Raw genomic sequence first — 25173 nt, 5'->3', positions numbered from 1 at the left:
GGTCCCCTGGGGGTGGACTTTTAAGGCACGTACAAATTATAATAGTATACAAATTATTTTATTACATAAAACCAACAAAAGGTAATTGAATATACAGTATACATTAAAAAGTACACCAACAGGTATATATACAACCAGTATTGATGCTATGTCGTATCATTCATTTGAACAATCAATTCATTGTTTCTGTTCAAATGAATGACATAGCATCAATACTGGTTGTATATATACCTGTTGGTGTACTTTTTAATGTATACTGTATATTCAATTACCTTTTGTTGGTTTTATGTAATAAAATAATTTGTATACTATTATAATTTGTACGTGCCTTAAAAGTCCACCCCCAGTGGACCCCCTCTCTTTTTTTGTTGTGATGTTTTAGGATGTGGCACAACAAATTTACGTGACCCTGTCATACCCTCTCTTTGATGTTTGAAAGTAGGGGCCTGCCCTATATGCTCTGCAGAAATGGCGGAACAAGGTGTTGGTGTTGCCACAACATTGTAAGCCCTCAAAGTGACTCTTGGTGGGCGCTGGAGCGCCCTGCTGTGAACGATTATATCAAGAATTGTAATTACATGCCATTGTTGAACAGTGGTAAAAAAATTGGGCCTTTGGTGGTTGTGGTGGTGGTGCTGGTGCCACAACACTATAAGTCCTCACAGTTACTCTGGGTGGGCACAGGAACGGGCCCTGCTGTGAAATATATCAAGAATTGTAATTACATGCCCCTGTTAAACAGGGGCTGAAAAATTGGGCCTTAGGCACTGGTGCTGGTGCCACGACACTGCAACCTCTTCCATATACTCTAGTTGTAGTGCAGGAATGAGCCCTGCTGCAAAGCATTGCATCAAAAATTGTAATTAAACGCCCCTGTTAAACAGAAGCAGAAAAATTGGACTGGTGGCATCACCCAGAACCAAAAATGTTCTTCCAACATATCAGCAGAGGAGGAAGAGGATAGACAATCAACATAACAGGACAGTCACTCAGCATCAGCATAGGCAGTCTTGAAGGGATGTGATATTTCAAAAAAAATTATTCGGTTACATCAGCTTCAGGTGCTTGGTAGCTGTGGGTGATCCAAGACTGATTCATCTTGATGAAGGTCAGTCGATCAACTGATTCGGTGGACAGGCGCACCCTGTGATCGGTAACAAAGCCACTAGCAGCACTGTAGGTGCGTTCCGAAAGAACGCTGGATGCAGGACAGGCCTGTAGCTCAATTGCATACTGTGCAAGCTCCGACCAGTGATCCATCCTCAAGACCCAGTAAGCCAGTGGATTTTCGATGGGAAAGGTGTCCAAGTCTGACCTTGCCCCTAGGTATTCCTGCACCATGTAAATCAGACACTGGCAATGGTTGCTGGAACCAATCATACCTTGTGGCTGCGGACTAAATAATTGTCTGAACGCAGCACGTTGTTCAGGACCAGGGGTTTGTAACCTCCCTGTGGAACGCGTTGCACAGACTTTTCTGCAAGGCCTCCTGGAGATGTCTCATCCTCTGCTCCCTCTGCGATGGCAAGATAAGGTCGGCAACCTTACCTTTGTACCGTGGATCAAGGAGAGTGGCCAGCCAGTAATGGTCCCTCTCCTTGAGCCGAAGAATACGAGGATCCTTCCGCAGGCTTTGCAGGATCAGGGAGGCCATGCAGCGTAGGATAGCTGAGGCATTCGGTCCAGAGTCCTCTGGGTCACTAAGGACAACATGATCCACAGCCACGTACAAGTCCACATGTTTCTTGGGACTGTAAATCATCCCTACAAGACTGCTGCTGCTGATGCTGAGTGCCAGCCTCCACCTCCATGCTGACACAATCATCCTCCTCCTCCTCGTCCTCTTCCTGTGTGATGGATGGGACAGAAGGAACACTGTCTGGATAAATGGGGCCTTGAGAGGCAAAGAAGTCCTCCTCTTCCTGCCTCTGTTCTGCCTCAAGTGCCCTGTCCATTATTCCACGCAGCGTATGCTCCAAGAGGTGGACAAGAGGTACAGTGTCACTGATGCATGCACTGTCACTGCTCACCATCCTTGTGGCCTCCTCAAACAGTGAAAGGACAGTGCATGCATCCCTGATCATGCCCCACTGGCGTGGTGAGAAAAAACCGAGCTCTCCTGACCCTGTCCTGGTGCCGTAGTCGCACAGGTACTCATTGATGGCCCTCTGCTGCGTGTGCAGCCGCTGCAGCATGGCCAACATTGAGTTCCACCTGGTGGGCATGTCACAAATAAGGCAGTTCTTGGGCAGGTTCAACTCCTTTTGGAGCTCAGCCAGCCGAGCACAGGCATTAAATGATCAACGGAAATGCACACAGACTTTCCTGGCCTGCTTCAGGACAACCTGTAAGCCCGGGTACCTGCCCAAGAACCGCTGCACCACCAGGTTAAGGACGTGAGCCACACAGGGCACATGGGTCAGTTGTCCCTGTCGTAGGGCGGAGAGGAGGTTGGTGCCATTGTCGCAAACCACCAATCCTAGCTTAAGCTGGTGTGGCGTCAACCACCTCTCGGCCTGCACCTGCAGAGCTGACAAAATATTGTCCCCAGTGTGGCTCCTGTCCCCTAAACAAACCAGCGCAAGCACGGCATGGCATCATTTGGCCTGCGTACTTGCGTAGCCCCTTGAACGCCTACGGAGCACCACTGGTTCCGAGGACAGAGCACTGGAAGAGGCCATGGAGGAAGAAGAAGAGGAGGGAGTGGAGGAGAGAGGTGTGTCACAACCAGTAGTAGCATTTTGAAGGCGTGGTGGCGGAACAACCTCCAACACTACTGCACCTTGTCCTGCATCCTTCCCAGCTGCCAGAAGAGTGACCCAATGGGCCATGAAAGACAGGAAACGTCCCTGTCCATGCCTGCTGGACCATGAGTCAGAGGTAATATGCACCTTACCGCTGACCTCCCTGTCCAGCCTTCCACATGCCGGTAGAGAGCCGGAATCGCCTTCCGTGAGAAAAAGTTTGGGGACCTGCCACTGAGGAACCGCACATTGTACAAACTCACGGAAGGGGGCCGAGTCTACCAACAGAAAAGGCAGCAGTTGAAGTGCTAGCAATTTAGCCAAGCTAGCATTCAACTGCTGGGCATGTGGATGGCTGGGGTTGAACTTCTTTCGACGGCCCAGCAGCTGGGGCAGGGAAATTTGCCTGCTATAATTGGACGTGGGTGTACTGCTAGCAGAGTGCCCGCAAGCACTGGGCTGTGACACACCTAATTCTACACCTTCATTCCTCTCAGTGCAGGTTTCAGAGAGGACTAAAGGTCTAGTGGGGTTGGAGATCCCAGATGATGAGGGGCAAGGAGAGGTCCGCTTTGTTCTTTGGTGTGGATCTTTGAGGTACGCTTGCCAGCGAGCTGCATGGCAGGTCAACATATGTCTGGTCAAGCATGTGGTGCCCAAGCGGCTGATGTTTTGGCCACACGAGATACGCTTGAGACATATATTGCAAATAGCAGCGGTGGGATGTGATGCACTCGTCTCAAAAAAGGCCCACACCAAAGAACTTTTAGAATAGCGCGCAGAGGCAGTGCCCTGCACAGGCGGAGCTCTGCAGTGTGATTCAGTCGGTGTGCTGCCCCTAAGCTGGCCCCCGGAGGGCATCCTGCCTCGTTGGAGATGTGCCTCCTTCTCCTCCTCCTCTCTCCTACCAGGCACCCACGTGGAGTCAGTGCCCTCATCATCTCCTCCCTCTTCATCGCTGGAGCAAACCTGGCAGTATGCTGCAGCTTGTGGAACATGACTGCCAGATTGCTGTCCTTCTTGAGCATCCCCTCTCTCTGCGCTCATGCTACTGCCTTCCTCTAGCTGAGTATCATCATCAGAGCCTACAAAACACCGGGCATCCTCCTGGAGCATGTACCCAACACTGTGCTCAAAGAGATCAGGGGACTCCTCAGGAGGATGTGGTGGGTCTAGGGAAGGAGTCACTGATGAGGACATTGGGACGAGGGAAGGCGATGCGTTGGCAGCTGCTTTGCTAGTACCCTGAGCCTGGGTGAGAGAGGATGAGGAGGATAAAGAGGGCTTGGTCATCCACTCTACCAAGTCTTCGGCATGATGCGGCTCAACATGTCCAGCTGCCGAAAATAAGGACAAGTGTGTCCCATGGCCACGTGCTGATGACGATGCACCGCGTCCACGACCAGCACTGTTGTCTCTAGACACAGAGCCTGCTTGCCCTCTTATCGGCTCGTGCCTGTCTGCCTCTCCTTGTTGGCCTTCCAGACATGGTAATGGCCTGAAGGTAGATGGGCAAACCAGCAATTGGGTAGTGTATATTGTGCTGGAGGCACACAACACCCACTAACTCCTACAGCTGACTGAATGCTCAATTACAGAAGCGCAATATAGCTATATAGGTGGATAATGGTGTATACTGCGGTCAGGGCACACAGACAACACCCACGAACTCCTGCAGCTGGCTGAAAGCTCAATTACAGAAGAGCAAGAACGCTAAATTGGTTGATAACAGACGGTGTATACTGCGTTGAAGGTACACAGAGAACACCCACTAACTCCTACAGACGCCAACACACTACACAAGGCCTCCACGCTGGCGGCCTTATATAGTGTGGGGCGTGTACTACACAGCCTGAGCTATTATTGGCCACAGGCATCCTGCCTGTGGCCAATCATGGCTCTCCGCGCTCCCGGCGCTGTGATTGGCCAAGCATGCGGGGTCACAGTGCATGCTTGGCCAATCATGAGTCAGCGAAGCACTGCGATGGCGCAGTGCATTGTGGGCTGTGAGCACCACACAAATATGTCGCCATAACGTTCGGTATTCGCCGAAAGTGCGTACAGCCGATGTTCGGTCGAACGTATGTTCGACTCAAACACGAAGCTCATCCCTACTTACTAAAGAGGGATTCTCAAGAAGTAAAGTAGACCATGTCTCTACTACAAGAATCAAGAAGACAGATGGATATACATCCTTATCTATGTTGATGACATAACTTGTTTTGAACAATCAGATCGTTCACAAGCTGAAAGAAAAATTTGAAATCAAAGAACTTGGGAATATTGGCAACTATCTGGGAATCCAAATAGAGAGAGAAGATGGAAGTCATCTTCTCAACCAATCTCAGAAATCTTGGAACAGTTCCATATGCAAGGTGCAAAGGAAGTGAAAACTCCTATGGAACCAGGCTATCTAAAGAGCAAAGAAGCAGAAAGCTTGCTACCCAATAATGTGTCGCAGAGCAATCCGTAAGCTGCTATATGTTGCCACTGTGACAAGACCAGACATAGCCGCAGCAGTGGGCATACTATGCAGGAAAGTGTCAGCTCCCTGTCAGCATGACTGGAACACAATAAAAAGAGTGATGCGGGGGGGGCGTGGCCTGACCTCGACTGAAGATGGCAGCATAATCACAGAGCTCCCGCTGAAGAGACCTTTTCTCGGCTGATTTTAGAGGCTTCTTGTTCATTGATTCCTATTTGTATCATGGGAACGTCTTCCCGCAGCTCTTCGGCCTCCCGGTCCCGTTCCCCGAGGGATGAGGCAAGTCGGATCTCGCAAAACATCCCGGAGATGTTTCGATCCTACAACTCCAATATGGTCGCCTCCCGAGACCTGAGACCTCAGACGGAATCCTCACAGATTCACTCCTCAGGCGCGGGGATAGTTCTAACCCCGCACAATCAACCGAGTCTACAGGATCTATGATCGGTTGCAACGGATATAAAGGAGACCCTCACTGCAGCCCTCACCAGTGCTATTTCAGATCTGAAGCTGGACCTCCAAGCTATCGCAAATAGGGTCCAAGATGTGGAGAAAATATCCTCAACCCACTCAGCTATTATTAAAAGATCTTGCCAGATTTTGGACACACACACGCTACAATTAAGGGATCTGAACCGGCATACAGAAGACCTCGACAATCGTGGCAGACGCCACAACATCCATCTGAGAGGCATCCCGGAATCCATTGCCCCAGAACGACTGGTGGCTGAGGTAACGGGCTTATTTAACGCCATATTGGATAGGCCGCCCGATACCATGATAGGGATGGAGCGCATACACAGAGCCTTACGCCCTAGGGGAAAGGAATCTGATCCTCCCCGTGATATAATCTGTTGTCTGCCTGATTATACTTTGAAAGAGGAGATCCTTCATAGAGCCAGAGCGACGGATACACTGATCACCTACAAAGGAGCCTCCATTTCACTTTTCCAGGATTTGTCCAGTATTACTCTGAGGAGACGCAGAGAACTCCGCCCCCTTTTGGATACTTTGCGCGTCAAAGGAATTCCATACCGTTGGAAATTCCCCTTTGCTCTATCGGCCTCTTCTGGAGGCAGAACAGCCCTGTTGCGGGTACCAGAAGATCTTCCTCATTTTTGCACTACGTTGGAAATTCCCTTCACGGCGGTCCCTGATTGGTATGCTGAGTTCCGTCCGGCGGTTTCCAAGTCTACACAGCCGCCCTCTGAGCCTATGGAATACCAAGATACCCGCTTCCGGAGACGCCGCTCGCCCTCGGGAACTTAGAGTGTCGCACCCCCACCCAGGAATTGATCGTGGGGCCAGCCCGCAGACCACTCCGCAATCGAGGAGAGCTCGCCGCGATCGCTGAGCTAAGTCCAGCACACGGTCATTCTCTTGTTCCCTGAGTAACATTAGTTCCTCTATTGTCTATGTCTTTTTCTAAGTTTTTTCTCCCCGTTTTCGCCTTACACCTCCTTACGGAGCAGTTTTTGCCCCCACACAGGGACTGATGAACTCCTGCTAGGGACGGCTATTAGTTATGGACAGCCTACACAATCCTACCTGTTTAGCTCCTAGGTACAGGGACCAGGGGTGTGTACTGATCTGGATTGTATTTCATTTATGGGAGACTTTCATTTCATCTCATTTCATCTCGTTTGCCATGTTAGTAGTATTAACAATACAGTAAGCTGGTCATGGATTGTGTTGCATAACCACACATCAGACTTTCTCGCTATCTCGGCTGATTCAGCGGTGTATATTTTTATGTCACGGATTGCAATCGCATGATCATCTTGCCTCTCTGCATTATTCAATAAGGCACTAATAGTTACTATGATCTATTGTGTATGTTCCTCCTATCAGTATCCCATTAAGCATGTAGCGGAGATTGGAGGTTTGAGCCTTAACATGGAAGATGTTTCCCTTCCTGTTTTTTCCCCGGTTAGTGTAATGACTGAATCGCAGAATTGTCCTGTTTGAATCTACTGAGATATCTTGCTCTTCCGTACGCCCCTCCCATCGCACTGCGAATGAGTAATGTATGGCGGGATGGAAGTTCTCCTGATATTTTATTTCTCTCCAGTTTTCCATTCCCTGCCCCTGCTCTGTGGCTCCCCCCAATCTCCTAAACAAGCTACTCAGTTCTATTAGCGCAATGTTTTTTGGTTCCAGAAGTTATTTGCCAAATTGATATAACCATTTGTATGCGGCTATAACGAGGTGTGGGGCCCCACACATCCGAATTGGGAGGGATTCCGCTTGTTGGCCGTGAATAAATGTGTGTATTTCGTGGGGGAAATTGAGCCTCAGATGTTAACCTTTTTTCTAGTTATAAGTTTTACTCCTTTTTTCCATACAACGCACACCTTCTCGCCTGTTGATCTCTGGCTTCTATAACACATTAAGCCCGATTCAGCCCTTCAGGCGACCAGGGGTGTACAGTTCATAGTTCTTATACCATTTGTAGTTTAACGATTTTAGACTGTTATGGTCGGTCTATATATATGTCCATTAAGGAATATTCGATCTCCTACAGTTATAGTGTGTGCGGAGGTATCTCTTACCTACTTGCATTTACTTGTTCAAACTTAGGTCTCCCTTCCCTGATCCTTATTATTTATACCTGATTGAGGTCTGTACCAGTTTTCTATTAGTAGCTATTTTTTCGAGGTGGGGAAGATACATCTTAAACTTATCAACACAATATTGTTAGATTTACTTAAGTAACACCTCTTTCAAGTCCTCTCTGATTGCTGGTTCTACTGAGTGTAGAAGACCACCGTTCTATGAGTCTCGTTCAGCGGGTTTTGAGTTTTGGATCTTGAATATCGAATTCAGAGTTTTATTTTTCTTTCTCTTTTTCTTTTTTGCCATTCTTTGGTTGTTTAGGGTCATATCCCCACTAGGTGGGGTCGTGGTGTGGATCCGTAATTTTTTCATTTTTGCTCTTTTTTTTTTTAGTACACTTTCCGCATTCCGACCGCCCACCGATATTTTTCGGACCTTGGTTGAGCTCCTCAACCTAATTTTGAAGAACTAGCGGGCCTAGTTCTTCCCCGGATAAGTACATAACAGTATTTCTTGTTGCAGTTACTTTTTGTCTGACCTCCTACAGACACTCATCTGAACCTCCTTCCCATTTACTTTATAGGCACGCCTATATATCGCTACCAATTATATCATTTATCCAGAGTCTCCTGTCCTCGTTCCAACAGCTCGCCTCCCCGTCGGGCATTATCTCTTCCCATCATCTGCAGTACTTCTGTAGAGCGACCCAAGCTACCTTACAGTATAAGCTTACGTCCTCACTGCCTTGCTAGATCAGCAGACCGGACCTTGCTTCTATATCCCACGTTAAGGTTGTGTTTTACTCGAAGAGCACTACCCCCCCCCCCCCCTTTTTTTTTTTTTTTAGTTATTGTTAGTATATTTTATCCCGAATATGGTTCCCAATCCTCGCATTATATCGTCGGAAGCCCTGAAGATTGTATCCCTGAATGTCCGCGAGCTAAATATTCCAGAGAAAAGGTCTCAATTACTCCTCTATATGCACAAAAGTAAAGCGGGCATTGTTTTCCTACAGGAAACCCACTTCAAATCCACCCAGATACCTAAATTAACCAATCATAGATTTCCGACGGTTTTCCATGCCACCAATAACTCGTCCAAATCCAAAGGAGTCTCAATCCTTGTGGCCAAACATTGCCCGATTCAAATAGAGGAAACAATTGCAGACCCTGATGCTCGTTTCCTCTTCATCAAGGGTACACTTAGAGGGAAAGATATTACACTGGCAAATACATTACTTCTCAGATAATCAACTACCGGACACCGATCCTATGACACTGTGGGAAGCACACAAATGTACGATTCGGGGGGTGCTGATAGCGGCTGCAGCCAAAAGAAAGAAAGAACATAATATTCAAATTACACAACTCACTAATCGCATCAAAACCTTGGAGAAAACCCACAAACTCTCTCTTGCCCGTGATACTCTTTCTGATTTAACTCAAGCCAGATTAGAACTCCTACAATTACTAAATTCACAAATTAAAAGACGCTATGTTTTATCGCGTAAACTATTTTACGAATATGGTAATAAATAAGGTAAGCTACTGGCCAGGGCCCTCCGTAAACAACGAGCTTTTAAAACGATCCATTCCATCACGGACCCCATGGGCAATAAAGTAGTATCGAACCACTTAATTGCCGATCAATTCGTCCAATATTATACCAAATTATACAATTTAAACGAGACTTCTGCGCTCGGGGACACTACAACTAGGACTCAACGAATCTCTGAATTTTTACAGTCTTACGCACCACGCCCCATCACCTCCGAAATGGCACTCCAGTTGGAAGCTCCCTTGTCGTCTCTTGAATTTGAAACTACCCTCAAACAATTGAAACCAGGGAAAAGCCCAGGCCCTGATGGCCTCACCGCAGGTTACTATAAATCATTTGTGCCCACATTACAACAATATTTTTTGGCAGCGTTTAATTCCTTAGCGTCGGGTGCCCCCCCCCACGAGACCTGTTGAGGGCCCACATAACTGTAATCCCGAAACCAAATAAAGACGAATCCCAAGTGTCAAACTACAGACCCATATCTTTACTTAACGTTGATTTAAAAATATTCGCCAAAATATTAGCTAATCGTCTCCTCCCTCTCATACCCCAACTCATTTCTCTTGATCAGGTTGGTTTTGTTCCGGGGAGGGAGGGTAGAGATAACACGATTAAGGCGCTTACCATCCACCATTGGCTTTCCTCCTCCGAACAGACGGGTTTCTTTCTTTCGTTGGATGCGGAGAAGGTGTTCGACAGAGTGGCCTGGGACTACATGGCCGAAGTTCTTCGCAAATTGGGCTTTCCGGAAAGACTGTTTTCTTTTATTATGGCTCTATATGCCTCCCCCACGGCCCAGGTCCGCATTAACGGTCAGCTGTCGGACGCCTTCTCCATATCTAACGGGACGCGTCAGGGATGTCCACTTTCCCCGTTAATATTCATTCTTACTTTGGAGCCCCTCCTCCGGAAGATTAACGCAAACCCGGATATCAAAGGTATAACGATTGGAGACACGTCACATAAAGTAGCAGCGTTTGCAGACGATGTTTTACTCTTCCTTTCGGAACCACATGTCACGATCCCTAACCTCCTCAAGGACCTTGATGACTTCAAAATTTTGTCCAACTTACAAATTAACTTTGCAAAATCTGAAGCCCTGAACATTTCCCTAAGTGCAGAAACAGTAGCCACATGCCAACAGAATTTTCCTTTCCGTTGGAATGACAGAGCTATAACTTACCTGGGTATCAAGTTGCCCTCACGATTGGAGGATCTTTACACCCTCAATTACACCGCCCTTTTACAAACTATTCGGAAAGATCTTAAAGCTTGGTCGACGGGCGTTTTTTCTTGGTTCGTCAGGGCTTCAATTATTAAAATGAATGTATTACCCCGTTTGTTATATATTCTACAAACTATCCCCATAAAACTTCCTCCCGCCTATTTTAAAGCTTACCAATCCTATTGCTCCAATTTTATTTGGAGTGGTAAGCGACCCCGGATTAGCTTCGCCAGATTGAGTTTACCCAAAACGAAAGGCGGCATTGGGTTACCTGACATCAAGAAGTATTTTATTGCCAGCCATTTGTCTAGAATAGTAGACTGGAATGTGCATATTCACACTAAAGCCTGGACGCAAATAGAAAATAAGTTTTCCAATACACCGCTCAAATTTTTACCCTGGATAGACCCTTCACATGTCCCGCCAAAATGCAAACAGAACCCCTTGATTGCGAGTACACTGTATGCCTTTAATTTAGCCTGTAGTAATCATTGTATATCCTCGCACCGCAGCCCGATGACACCGATTAAACACAACCCTGCATTCCCAGTAGGCCAATCGGATGCCTTTCTTTCCGGTATATGGCCTTCTTCAGACATTAGAACAGCGCTTTTCTTCTCGGGCAATAAACTTAAATCCCTTCTAGACCTTCCCTACCAGCCCTCGGGACACCCATTCCCTCAATGGGCTTACTTCTAGATAAAACACTTTCTGTTTCATCAGGGGGCGAACTACGACTTCGCCCGTAATCTTACCTCATTTGAAGTTCTCTGCAATCAGACGGAACCACAACGGCATGTAATCTCTACTATCTACGCCTTACTCTTTGCAAATATCAACCCCAAAGCAAATATAGCAACAGTTAGCTGGGAAAATGATTTAACCGTCTCCCTGACGGTCGATGACTGGTCACATATATATTCCAACTTACATAAGGGATCAATTAATGTATCTGTACAAGAAAACAACTTTAAGATATTTTCTAGGTGGTATCTAACTCCAGAAAGGCTCCATCGTCGTGATCCCAAAATTCCCTCGATGTGCTGGCGCTGTTCGGACAATGTAGGTACGTTCTTACACATTTGGTGGTCCTGTCCGCGCATCCAGCCTTTTTGGAGAGAGATTCACCGTCTAATAAGACACATTACCACTATCCCCATTGATTTCTCCCCTGCCCAAATGCTATTGCACCACTCTTGTCTTCCCAAGAAGCTTTACCATCGCTCATTGGCACAGCATCTGCTCAATGCAGCGAAAATGTGCATTCCTGTAGTCTGGAAATCTAGCTCCCCCCCTTCCGTCGCTGACTGGATCACAAGAGTGTCTAAAATTGCCGAGATGGAAGAACTAATCCATCAATCAAATGATACCCCAACTAAATTTTGGGGGACCTGGTCTTGCTGGCTTCACTTTCGAGGTTCGGATGAGTGTCTTCACCTGTTAACCGGTTCTCCTCCGCCCTGAGGTGGAGAGCCTGGTGATTCCCAATTTTTCTTATGTTTCTTTTTATTTTTTTTATTTTTTCCTCTTTTTGCTTATCGGTTAATGGTATACAGATTATCTTTTATGAAGACCTGAATCTTCTGATGCCTTTTTTGAAGGTTCAGGACACTTTTCTCCTTCCCTTGCCTATTGACTTTTATTAATTCTTTCATCATTTATTTGAATATGACTTTATTGTCTTTTCTACTATGATATAGACTATTATATACTTGGCGATTTCAAGCTACTGTTCGCCTCTGTTTTATAATATAAGGTCAAAATGTGCTATATTGTTTTCATTATATTTTGCTCTTCTATGCAATGTTAGTGTATATTATTGACTATTTTCTTCAATAAAAGCTTTTTGGAAAAAAAAAAAAAGAGTGATGCAGTACCTCAAAGGAACAATTCAGATGAAGCTACAGTTACCAGCAACATCAACGCCAAAACTGGTCAGATATGTGGGTGCTGATTGCGTAAGGGACTGCACAGATTGCAAATCCACAAGTGGATTCCTCTTCCAGAATGGGGAAGGAACCATAAGTTGGTCTAGTCGAAAGCAAACAACTGCTGCTCTATCTTCAACTGAAGCAAAGTATATTGCAGCAGCACATGCATGTCAAGAAGCGATATGGATTCGTCAACTTTTTGTGGACATTGGGATAGACATGTCAAAACCAATTCCCATTTGTGAAGACAACCAGGGTTGTATAAAACTTACGCAATCAGAAAGAGTCAATTCTAGGACCAAATGCATCAACGTCAAGTATCACCTACTGAGGGACAATCAAGAGCAAGGTGTTATTGACATACTATACTGGCCGTCAGAGGAAAGACCAAACCTTTGTTGAAGCAACGTCATATAGCCGTTTTGAAGGGGTGTTGGAAGAACAACAGCATGGTTGATAATAAACTGACAATACATTATACCTATCTATCCAGCAGGGGGTGCTGCAGTATTATAGTGTGTTATCTATGGTAAGGTAATCCGAGGAAGTACAATTCTTATTGTGTTATATGCACTTGTTTGTTGTCTTGCTGTTCCATGATGACAAAGACATTCTGATATTTCTCCATGACAAAGTATTTTCTGCATCCAAGAAGCTTCCTCGCATTATTTCAATACTCAGCTAATACCTCCATCATAGCTGTCATGAAAACCCAGTGCTTCCAGGTATGGGTTGCCGATATAAATCACGGGGCCCCGTGCAGACTACCTGACAGGGTATTATTAAAGCTATCTTTTGCTAAAAATACAATAAAATCATTATTAACAGGCACAACATAAGTCAATCACAATTCCAGCTAAATTTAACAGCTTGCGGACTGTCCGCCGTTGTTGCACGTTGGCTGTTTGAAGTGGAATACCGTTGTTATGGCAGAAGTAAGCTGCCATAACGCTGGTATCCTCTTCAACAATGGGCAGTGCGCATTCAAGATCACTTTTATCGGGGGTGGGAGAGGGCCCCCCCTCCCGCCGTGGTCCGGTCACCTCCGCTGTCTACCGGAGCCATCGGTAGATGATAACATCCTCTCTCCTCAACAGCCAACGGTCTTAAAGGAGATTTTTTATTTTTATTTTACAAAAAAATGACAATTTATTTTATTACATTTTAGTTTAAATGTGAGATCTGGGGTCTCTTGTCTTTTTTAACATTTTTAACACTTTTGTATATTTTGAACATTTGTACACCATTACCATTTCACACGGGGGGCCAGGATCTGGGGGTCCCCTTGTTAAAGGGGGCTTCCAGATTCTGATAAGCCCCCCACCCACAGACCCCCACAACCACTTGCCAAGTTTTGTAGGGATGAGGCCCTTCTCCCTATCAACATGGGGACAAGGTGCTTTGGGAGGGCCACTACCCCAAAGCACCCTCCCAATGTTGAGGGCATATGGCCTGGTATGGTTCAGGAGGGGGGGCGTTCTCGTCCCTCCCTCTTTTCCTTCGGGCTGCCAGGTTTGCGTGCTCAGATAAGGGTCTGTTATGGATTTTTGAGAGGACCCCACACCATTTTTTTAAATGTTGGCGTGGGGTTCCCCTTAATATCCATACCAGACCTGAAGGGCCTGGTATGGAATTTGGGGGGACCCCCACGCATTTCTTTTAAAATTTTGGTTCAGGGTTCCCCTTTGGGGGAATCACATGCCATTTATCAATGAACTTTTCTGTGTATTGCCGGACCGACAATTCATTATAGCCGTGAGTGCCACTTTACAGGCATACTATAGACACCCTCCAGGTATGAAATTTAAAGGAATATTTTCACTTTTATTGTTGCACTTTAAGCATTATTAAAATCTTTTTTTTTTTTTTTAAACTTTTTTCATGTTCGTGTCCCATAGACTTTAACGGTGTTCAAACAAATTTTTTGCCTGTTCACATGTTTTGAGGCAAACCGAATGGGGGGGGGGGGGGGGGTGTTTGGCCCATCCCTATTAAAGAGGTGCTGTCATGCTTTTTTTTGTATTATAATGGATGTTTACATTCCTTGTAATAGGAATAAAAGTGACCCAATTTATTTATTTTTGTAAAAAAGGACAATGTAAAAATTAAAAGTAAAATAAATAATAATAAAAATTTAAGCGCCACTCGTGCGCAGAAGCGAATGCAAAGGTGAGTCGCGCCCACATATGAAAACGGTGTTCAAACTACACATGTAAGGTATCGCTGCACTCGTTAGCACAAGGGCATTTGTAAAAAGGACAGTGTAAGAATCAAAAGTAAAATAAATAATAATAAAAAAAATTTAAGCGCCGCTCGTGTGCACAAGCGAACGCAAACATAAGTCGCGCCCGCATATGAAAATAGTGTTCAAACTACACATGTGAGGTATCACTGCGATCGTTAGTGCAAGAGGATTAATTCTAGCACTAGAACTCCTCTGTAACTTAAAAATGGTAGCCTGTAGAGATTTTTAACGTCCCCTATAGAGATTGTTAAGGGTCAAAGTTTGTTGCCATTCCACGAGTGGGCGCAATTTTAAACCGTGACATGCTGGGTATCAATTTACTCAGCGTAACGATATCTTTCAAAATATAAAAAAAAATTGGGCTAACTGTACTGCTGTCTTACTTTTTTTATTCAAAAAAGTATATTTTTTCTCAAAACAATGCGCTTGTAAGACCTCTGCGCAGATACAGTGTGACATAAAGTATTGCAACGGCCACCATTTTATTTTCTAGGGCATCTCAAAAAACATATATAATGTTTGGGGGTTCTAAGTAATTTTCTAGCAAAAATAAATAAAAAATGTAACTTGTAAACACCAAGTCTGAAAAATAGGGCCGGTCCCTAATTAGTTAAAAGATAAAACGGAGTTAATAAATAAAGCTTTCTGTGGATAAGGTCTCGGGGCTCATTCACATGGGTGCTGTGGTCTGTACAGTGTGAATCAGTGGCATGAGCCACCTTGAGCTGTACAAACACAGCTGCAGGTCCTAATTTGACAGGTGTGCAGATGCAGGTATACAGCCTGAACACAGACAGCATGCATTCGGAGCCACTCACCTGCACCCCTGTCAAATTAGGGCCTGTGGCTGTGTTCATACAGGAGATCCATCCCCATAGAATGACAGGCACCTCCAGCTCAAAGTCCTCCTTTAAACAGCCAGAGTACCTGTGTGAATGAGCCCTTAATTTTATACAGTTGTGCTCATAACTTTACATACCCTGGTAGAATTTATGATTTGGCCATTTTTCAGAGAGTATGAATGATATCACAAAAACTTTTCTTTCACTCATGGTTAGTGTTTGGCTGAAGCCATTTATTATCAATCAACTGTGTTTACTCTTTTTAAATCACAATCACAGCAGAAACTACCCAAATTACCCTGATCAAAAGTTTACATACTGCAGCTCTCAATACGGTCCCTGTATTGCTCCCTTTAACATCAATGACAGCTTGAAGTCTTTTGTGGTATTTGTGGATGAGGCTCTTTATCTTCTCAGATGGTAAATTCTGCCCGTTCCTCTTTGAAAAAACCTTCAGTTCCTGCAAATTCTTGGGCTGTCTTGCATGAACTGCACATTTGCGATCTCCCCAGAGTGGCTCAATAATATTGAGGTCATGAGACTGAGATGGCCACACCGGAACCTTCACTTTATTCTGGATTATTGTCATGTTCGCATGTCCAAGTACGTCCCATGTGCAGCTTCCTGGCTGATGAATGCAGTATTTTTTGATAACCTACTGCATTCATCTTGCCATCAATTTAGACCAAATTTCCTGTGCCTTTGTAGCTCACACATCCCAAAACATCAGCGATCCACCGCTGTATTTCACTGTAGAAATTGTGTACCTTCCATCATAGGCCTTGTTGACTCCTCTCCAAATGTAGCGTTTATGGCTGTGGCCAAAAAGCTAAATTTTGGTCTCATTACTCTATACGACTTTGTGCCAGAAGGTTTGAGGCTTGTCTCTGTGCTGTTTGGTGTATTGTAATACTTTTTGGCATTTGCGTAGTAAAGTAATGTTTTTCTTCTGGCGACTTGACCTTGCAGCCCATCTTTCTTCAAGTGTCTCCTTATTGTACATCTTGAAATAGCCACACTACTTGTTTTCAGAGAGTGCTGTATTTCATCTGAAGTTATTTGTGGGTTTTTCTTTGCATCCCAAACAATTTTCCTGGCAGTTTTATCTGAAATATTACCGTATATACTCGAGTATAAGCCGAGATTTTCAGCCTCTTTTTTGAGGCTGAAAGTGCCCCCCTCGGCTTATACTCGAGTCATCGCTGTCTGCCCGCTCGATCAGCGTGTCGAGCAGACAGACAGCGGCCATTCTATAATTCAAAAGCCGCGCCTCCGGCTCCGCCTTCGCCTGTGATAGGCGGAACACTGAATTTCCCAGCAGCCTGTGTTCCGCCTATCACGGACATCGTATCATCCTCGTACTACGGACGAGGATGATACGATGTCCGTGATAGGCGGAACACAGGCTGCTGGGAAATTCAGTGTTCCGCCTATCACAGGCGAAGGCGGAGGCGCGGCTTTTGAATTTTACAATGGCCGCCGAGGCGCCGACGAAGAGGGCACGGGACGGAGGCAAGGCAAGGCACGGCACGGGACGGGACGGAGGCAAGGCAAGGCACGACACGGGACGGAGGCAAGGCACGGCACGGGACGGAGGCAAGGAGGCAAGGCACGGGACGGAGGCTCGGGACAAAGGCTCGGGACACAGGTAGGCTGGACACACACACACACACACACACACACACACACACACACACACACACACACACACACACACACACGGATGGATGGATGGAGACACACACACACACAGGGATGGATGGATACACACACACACAGGGATGGATGGATGGATGGAGACACACACACACAGGGATGGATGGATGGAGACACACACACACAGGGATGGATGGATGGATGGATGGAGACACACACACACAGGGATGGATGGATGGATGGACACACACACACACAGGGATGGATGGACGGACACACAGGGATGGACGGACACACAGGGATGGACGGACACACAGGGATGGACAGGCATGTCTCACCCTCGGCTTATACACGAGTCAATAAGTTTGCCAGTTTTTTTGGGGGTAAATTGGGGGCCTCGGCTTATATTCGGGTCGGCCTATACTCGAGTATATACGGTAGTCTACCTGACCATGGTTTGGTTTCAACAGAACCCCTCATTTTACACTTCTTGATTAGAGTTTGAACACTTCTGATTGGCATTCTCAATTCCTTGGGTATCTATTTATATCCCTTTCCTGTTTTATACAGTTCAACTACCCTTTCTCGCAGATCCTTTGACAGTTCTTTAGCTTTCCCCATGACTCAGAATCCAGAAACCTGAGTGCAGCAGTGGATGAAAGCTGCAAGGGTCTGTCAGGAGTCCAGAAACTCATTGACCTTTTATACACACACACTAATTACAAGCAAACAGATCACAGGTGAGGATGGTTACCTTTAATAACATGCACACAAGTTGACACAAAGGGGTCTGAATGGCTATCAGGCCAAAATCACCAGGGTATGTAAACTTTTGATCTGAGTCATTTGGGTTGTTTCTGTTGACATTATTGATTGATAATAAATGGCTTCAGCCAAACACTAACCGTGAGTGAAAGAAATGTTTTCGTGTTACCATTCATATTCTCTGAAAAATGGGCAAAAAATCATAAATTCTGCTAGGGTATGTAAACTGTGAGCACAACTGTATATATTTTTAACAACCCTGTTGGTCAGGCGGGACGAGTCAGCGGGTTGGGTATGGGAGACAATGTGATGTTCTCCCTGTGATTGTTCTTGGATCCACCAGCAAAGCATTAGGCCTAAGCACTAACACATGACTGTGGAGTGACATCACTGCCTTTTCTTTCTTTCTTTCTTTTTTTTTTTAATACATTTTATTTAGTATTGTATACAGAGTGTCCAAGTGCGTACACACAGAAACATACATGTGTGGAGACAGGGGCGTAACTATAGGGGGTGCAGCAGTTGCGACCGCAACCGGGCCCTGTGATGCAGGGGGCCCATGCAGCCCCCTCTACATATGGCTGCTCTTTAGTTGTGCATTCCCCGCATGACCTGTGACCTCAGCCGGCTCCTCAGAGTACCCCTCTCCTGCTCCATGCAGTGCCGCTCAGTCCGATGTCTGTTCTCCCCAGCCAGAGTCCCGCCCACCCCGAGTCCGGCCCACTCTGCACTGCAAACTTTTCCCGTGTAAACAAACTTTAAGCACACAGATGCAGTGCAGCCCTATGAGAGCCGGCTACCCGGAGGACACTGCAGGCTTGTCTGCCAGCCCCCCCTCCTCCCCGTCATACACAGATGATGAAAGGTCTTTCTGGGAGATAAGCTGATCGCCCGTGCAGCACACTGGATGGAGCCCAGGCCAACATGGATGAGTGCATGGCCTACAGCTTGGTCATGGTGAGTGAGAGGACCCCATCCCCCACACACCATTACATACCCCCTCCATCTCCCCCTGGGGACAGGGACCCCTTCTCACGTGGGGACAGAGACCCCCACTTCCCCTGGGGACAGGGACCCCTTCTCACCTGGGGGCAGTAACTTCATCTGCCCTGGAGAAAAGGACCTCATCTCTTCTGGGGACGGGGACCCCATCCTGCCTGGGGACAGTCCCCCAATGGGGCACCTAAAAATAAATAAAAATAAAAATACTGATACCAGTGGTGGAACTACAGGGCTCACAAAGGTCATACCTGTGACCACGCCCTGGAGTTCCACCGCCGGACTTGGAGGGAAGGGCCCTGGCTGGGGTTCAGGGGGGCCCTTCATGGTTTCTTGCATTGGGGCCCTGAAGGTTCTAGTTACGCCACTGTGTGGAGATAATGTAATATAACATGTTACTAATAATAAAATACAATATGCAATTAATTTACTTCTGCCTGTTATTTGTGTCTCTCACAAAACCTGTAATTGAATAGTTACAGCTTTATTACTGATTATGTAACTATGTACACTAGTAAACTATTCTGTTGACATTGTTGTGGGATATATCTGTCTAAACTCTATTGCAACAGAATTTTAAACAATATAGCCAAGAAGAGTATAGTGATACGTGGGGTGCTCAGACTTTCCCAGAATCCAGTTAGTGCACTTTCGACACTGCTGTGGTGGATGTGGCGTGCATTGCTGAATCAGGAGGAGCATGGGCATTCTTGATAGTTGCACTTTTATCTCCTAAAGCAGGGGTCTCCAAACTTTTCAGTGTAGGAACCACATTGTATATTTATATAATAAGGTTTTTAGTAAGTGTTTCACAATACAAAAAAGTACAGTAAAAAAAAAAAAAAACGAATAGTAAAGTTAACATCACACTGAGGTACACAAGTGCATAATGACAGCATGGCAGGCATCCAGCAGAATAAATGGCTAAAGGACAGTGGTCTTCCAGTCTTGAATAAAAACAAAACAAAAAAAAAATGAACATATTAACCACTTAAGCCCCGGACCATTTTGCTGGCCAAAGACCAGAGCACTTTTTGCAATTCGGCACTGGGTCGCTTTAACTGACAATTGCCCGGTCATGCGACATGGCTCCCAAACAAAATTGATGTATTTTTTCCCACAAATAGAGCTTTCTTTAAGTGGTATTTGATCACCTTTGCGGTTTTTATTTTTTGCGCTATAAACAAAAAAATAGCAACAAATTTTGAAAAAAACAGAACGCATTATTTTTTGCTATAATAAATATCCCCAAAAATAGGTAAAAAATTTTTTTTTCCTCGGTTTAGGCTGATATGTATTCTTCTACATATTTTTGGTAAAAAAAATTGCAGTAAGCGTGCATTGATTGGTTTGCGCAAAAGTTATAGTGTCTACAAAATAGGGGATAGTTTTATGTCATTTTTATTAATTTTTTTTTTTTTTTACTAGTAATGGAGACGATCAGCAATTTTTGATAATGACTGCGACATTATGGTGGACACAACTTTGGCATGGTTTTGGGACCATTGACATTTATACAGCTATCGGTGCAATTAAGATTGCATTGATTACTGTGTAAATATGACTGCCAGTGAAGGGGTTAACATTAGGTGGTGCTGTAGGGGTTAAGTGTGTCCTAGGGATGTGTTCTAACTGTAGGGGGATGGGCTAGCTGTGACACATCACTGATCTCTGCTCCCAATCAGAGGGACCTATGATCAGTGACACTGTCACTAGGCAGAACGGGGAGATGCTTGTTTACATTAGCATCTCGGGGAACGGGGAGATGCTTGTTTACATTAGCATCCCCGATCTACCTCTCCGTGAGGTGATCGCGGGTATCCCGCGATCCGACTCATGGAGCTCCTGGCCGGTGGGCACACTATGGCATGGTGGCAAATTCAAAGGGACGTACAGGTACACCCATTTGCCCAGCCGTGCCATTCTTCTGACGTACATTGCCGTGCGCCGGCAGGAACAGGTTAAAGAGAAGCTTATGCATGGCATCTGAAGCCCAGTAAGTAAGATATTACAATATACAATTAACAAGAACAAGTATTACAAACCAAAACCCAAATAAAAAAATCCCGGGGAGGCGGGTTGCAAGCATGTAAACAATCCATATAGTATACAAAACAGGTGGGTGGACAATACGTAGCATTAGACAGGTACTGAAGAAGAAAAGCGAGAGACTGGACCAGGGTTGCCAACCCTCAGTAAATTTACTGACAGTTTGTTAAAATTACTGACACATGACAACTGTTAATAAATAACAGGGGCTGATAATTTGTTGTGCTGTGCTGACTTTTGTAATTGTAAACTAAGCAAGTTAATTGTTGTGTATTGTCAGTGTTTCCATATTTTGTTTATACAGTTTAAATATTAATTGTCTTAATTTTTAATAGGAGTTCTGTAATTTTTAAGGTTGTCAGTAAAAAATGTACTCCATCAGTAAATTTCCCATGTTTTAGGGCAGTGATGGCGAACCTTGGCACCCCAGATGTTTTGGAACTACATTTCCCATGATGCTCATGCACTCAGCAGTGTAGTTGAGCATCATGGGAAATGTAGTGAAAAACATCTGGGGTGCCAAGGTTCGCCATCACTGTTTTAGGACATGTCCACCCAAAATGGAGGAAAGTGCCCCGCCAACAATGAGAGCCACATCATATATTTTACAAATATTAACTACTTGCCGACCAGCCGCCGCAGTTGTACTGCGGCAGGTTGGCTCGGCTGCTCAAATCGCCATCATTGTATGTCGGCCGCTTTAAGAAGCTATAAGGGGGCTTGAGCGTACGCCCACAATGCAACACCGGAGCTAATGCATGTGGCCGGCGGCTGAGATGTCCGCCGGCCACTCGCGATCGCTCCTCAGAGAGCCAAAACAAGGATCTGTAAATGTAAACAGACAAATACCTGTTCTGAGGGGAGTAGAGAGAGAGAGAGAGATCTACTGTTCCTAATGATCAGCAACAGCGATCTCTCTCTACACCCTTTCAGTAAACTCCTCCCACAGTTAGAAACACCTTGTTTGCTCCCTATTGACATTTATACAGTAATCAGTGGCTAATTTTAGCTCTGATCGCTGTATAGATGTCACTGGTCCCAGAAAAAGTGTCAAAAGTGTCCGATCTGTCCACCGCAATGTCGCATTAAAAATCACAAATCCCCACCATTACTAGTAAAAAAATCAATACATTATAAAAATGCCATAAATCTATCCCCTATTTGTAGATGCTATAACTTTTGTGCAAACCAATCAATATATGCTTAGTGCGATATTTTTACCAAAAATATGTAGAAGAATACATATTGGCCGAAACTGATGAAATTTGTTTTTGAAGAAAAAAATTGGGGTATTTATTAGAGCAAAAACTAACAAATATTGTTTTATTTTCAAAATTGTCATCCTTTTTTGTTTATAGCGCAAAAAATAAAGACCGCGGAGGTGATTAAAATTTCACCAAAAGAAAGCTCTATTTGTGGAAAAATAAGGACATACATTTTGTTTGGGTACAACGTTGCACGACTGAGCAATTGTCAGTTTAAGGGACACAGTGCCGTATTGCAAAAAAATGGCCTGGTCATTAAGGAGGCAAATCCTTTCTGTCCTTGAGTGGGTATAGGGGCTGAAAAGTCCTCCCTTACATCAGGATCAGGTGCCCCCTTACATCAGAAGTGGATACCATAGGCAGTCTTTCTTGACCTTAACCCTCAATCAATGCACATTGGATAGGATACTTCACTGACCCTTGCTGTTCGGTGGATTTAGCCTGCAGGCCATAGTTTGGAGACCCCATCCTAGAGCATACTACAAACTCGGAGCTTATGCAGATTAAAGCAATGTTAAATATGGTCAAAATTTAAAGCTCCATGTCTGCATTAAAATAGTATGTGTTTGATGGAGAACTTTGGTATTATTAGATATTGTTTAAAAGTGAAAAGATACTGAAATCACTAAATTCAGAAAGCCTGTCTCTACATATTCCAATAGGCCCTCTTGACTGTACAAATAATACATTGCAGATAAAAATGTTAAAAAAAAGTTATGGAGTCCCCACTCCTCCAGTGTTTATTACTTGTGACAGATTTACCCTTAACTTAAGCCCACTTCAAATTTTAAAGGGCTGTAAGACTTAAAAAGACACAGTGAGGCAATGGCTCAGGAATCTGTCTGCATTTTTGAACAGTTGTCTCTCAGTCCAGGCCATGAAACATGAAACTGTCAGGATTGCGTCAAACAAGTTATTTTCGTGTATGAGCCATGAATGAAGACAGACTGAATCATGTTGTTATGTAGAGTAATATTTACCAATAATGTAACATGTGACAGGGGCTAGGAATGCAAGACATGCTTGGAAGTTTTCATCTCGGTATAAAAAGTCTAGTTGTTTGTAACCTCTATAGAACACACTGAAGGCTGGATTCATATTATTGCTGCAACAGAGAACTTTGTGGCAATACAATGCTGTGCCTTCAGCTCCAGAGCAATACTGCATCCTGGAAACCCTTCCTGCAGCCTCTGTGGCCAATATCTGAGGATGTCTTCTCTACAATGGAGCAGGACATGATTAGGACGGTGGAAGAGATAAAAGCTAATATCAGAAGGGTAGATCAGCTCCACCAACAGCTAATGCAGGAAATTAATATTGGAGAGAATAAGGTTCTACCAATGATGACAAGCAGTGACATCAAGTCTACAGAAGCTGGATTTGTGCTTAGTTTGGGAGTTCAGGACTTTTGTCCCCAAGAGTTGACTGTCAAGGTTCTGGGCCGAAAGTTACTGGTGACTGCAGCTAAGGAGACGAAGAACCAGGATGGTAAAGGTTCCTATTCCTACAAATGTCAGATCTTCAGGAAGGAAACAGATCTTCCTCAAGAAGTAAAGGCAGAGGACATCAGCTGCACATTGACAACGGAAGGTCAGCTACGGATAGAAGCTCCCTGGAGAAGCATACCAGCTGTGGAGGAAAGGACTATCCCCATCCAGTTAACAGCTCCACAGGGGACAAACCAAAAGGACAATATTAATGAACCAAAAGATGCCAAAGAGTAAATGTCTACATCTGATTCATTTTACTATTGTATGTTTAAATGTGTTAATTGTTTAGGGAAAAAAAAGCATTTTACTATTTTTCTTGTAACATAATCAATTTTAGAAAATTGTTCAATGCACTTATATAAACCTATAAATCTCTTTTTTTAATATACTATTTTTTCATTTTTTTTTATGTTAAATAAGTAGGTTGATTATTCCAGTTTGCCACGGGTATAATATAGGTCTAATTCTTATTAGTCACACAGGTGAATGGGGGGGGGGGGGGGGGGGGGCTGTAGAAACAGGCAGCTGAGTAAAATGTTTTATGGCCACCCACCCAGATGTTAACATTACAGCCTGACAGGGCGGGAACTTTTAACTTGGGTTGCAGAATTTGACAGGCATCAATCACCTGTCAAAACTCACCCATTGAGCTCAATGGGAGAGCACCACAACCATGAGCCAAGCACTTACTAGAAAAGCAGGAGTTCAGAAGGCAGAGAGATTGCTTTCTGCATGTCTGCCAACTGCTGCTATAACACCCTCTGAAAGCGATCCACCATGAATCACTTTTCACAGAGCAGTAAGCATTGCTGCCTGTCTGAAATAAGCCTAATACAATATAGATGTTAGGTGCAATAGACAGAAATTGTAGCAATCATGCTAAGAGAGCATAATCCCTCCCAACTGCAAGGAAAATGGGAAATGTGATCATTGTATGAGTTTTTAATCCTGCCTATTTGAAATCTGAGATTTTATTTGAGTAAAATCATTCAGCACACATGCCAGGTATCAGAAGACTGGGTCTAAACTCCTATTTATACCTTGTACATGTCAAGAATGCAAACCACTCAATGCAAATGAATGTATATATTAAAAAATGCACAGGTTTATAAAACACAAAAGGTGAGAATTAAGCTGAGATCTGATCATAACAGGCCATGAATATGTACATAGACAATATCAAAGAAGTTCATTTTAACCCACAGTAAGTGGATGTAATTTATACCTTAGATATAATGGAATTGATTTACTAAAGGAAAATAGACTGTTCCATTTGCAAGGGAATTTTCCGTAGATCTCAGGGGAACGTAGTGAAATTTCACTTTGCAAATAACCCAATCACGTGCAAGAAAAAAAAATAC

At 44.7% G+C, this 25173-nt stretch overlaps 1 protein-coding gene across 1 annotated transcript; it reads left to right on the top strand.

The window, feature by feature from the left end:
- Nucleotides 1-23383: 23383 nt before the first annotated feature.
- HSPB9 (heat shock protein family B (small) member 9) lies at nucleotides 23384-24200 on the top strand. The gene has a single exon (XM_077459541.1). It carries the CDS (start codon nucleotides 23456-23458, stop codon nucleotides 24044-24046), a length of 591 nt encoding a protein of 196 aa, XP_077315667.1. The 5' UTR covers nucleotides 23384-23455; the 3' UTR covers nucleotides 24047-24200.
- The last annotated feature ends 973 nt before the right edge of the window (nucleotides 24201-25173 follow it).

This window comes from Lithobates pipiens, unplaced genomic scaffold, assembly GCF_037356315.1.
Source record: "Lithobates pipiens isolate NorthernLeopardFrog02 unplaced genomic scaffold, aLitPip1_a1.2 Scaffold_28, whole genome shotgun sequence".
Lineage (NCBI taxonomy): Eukaryota > Metazoa > Chordata > Amphibia > Anura > Ranidae > Lithobates > Lithobates pipiens.
The sequence above is the reverse complement of the archived record's forward strand: the minus strand, read 5'-3'. Positions and strand labels throughout refer to the sequence as shown.

Excerpts from the sequence above, each read along its gene's own strand:
- HSPB9 (XM_077459541.1), top strand. The coding sequence starts at position 23,456 with ATGCTGTGCCTTCAGCTCCAGAGCAATACTGCATCCTGGAAACCCTTC.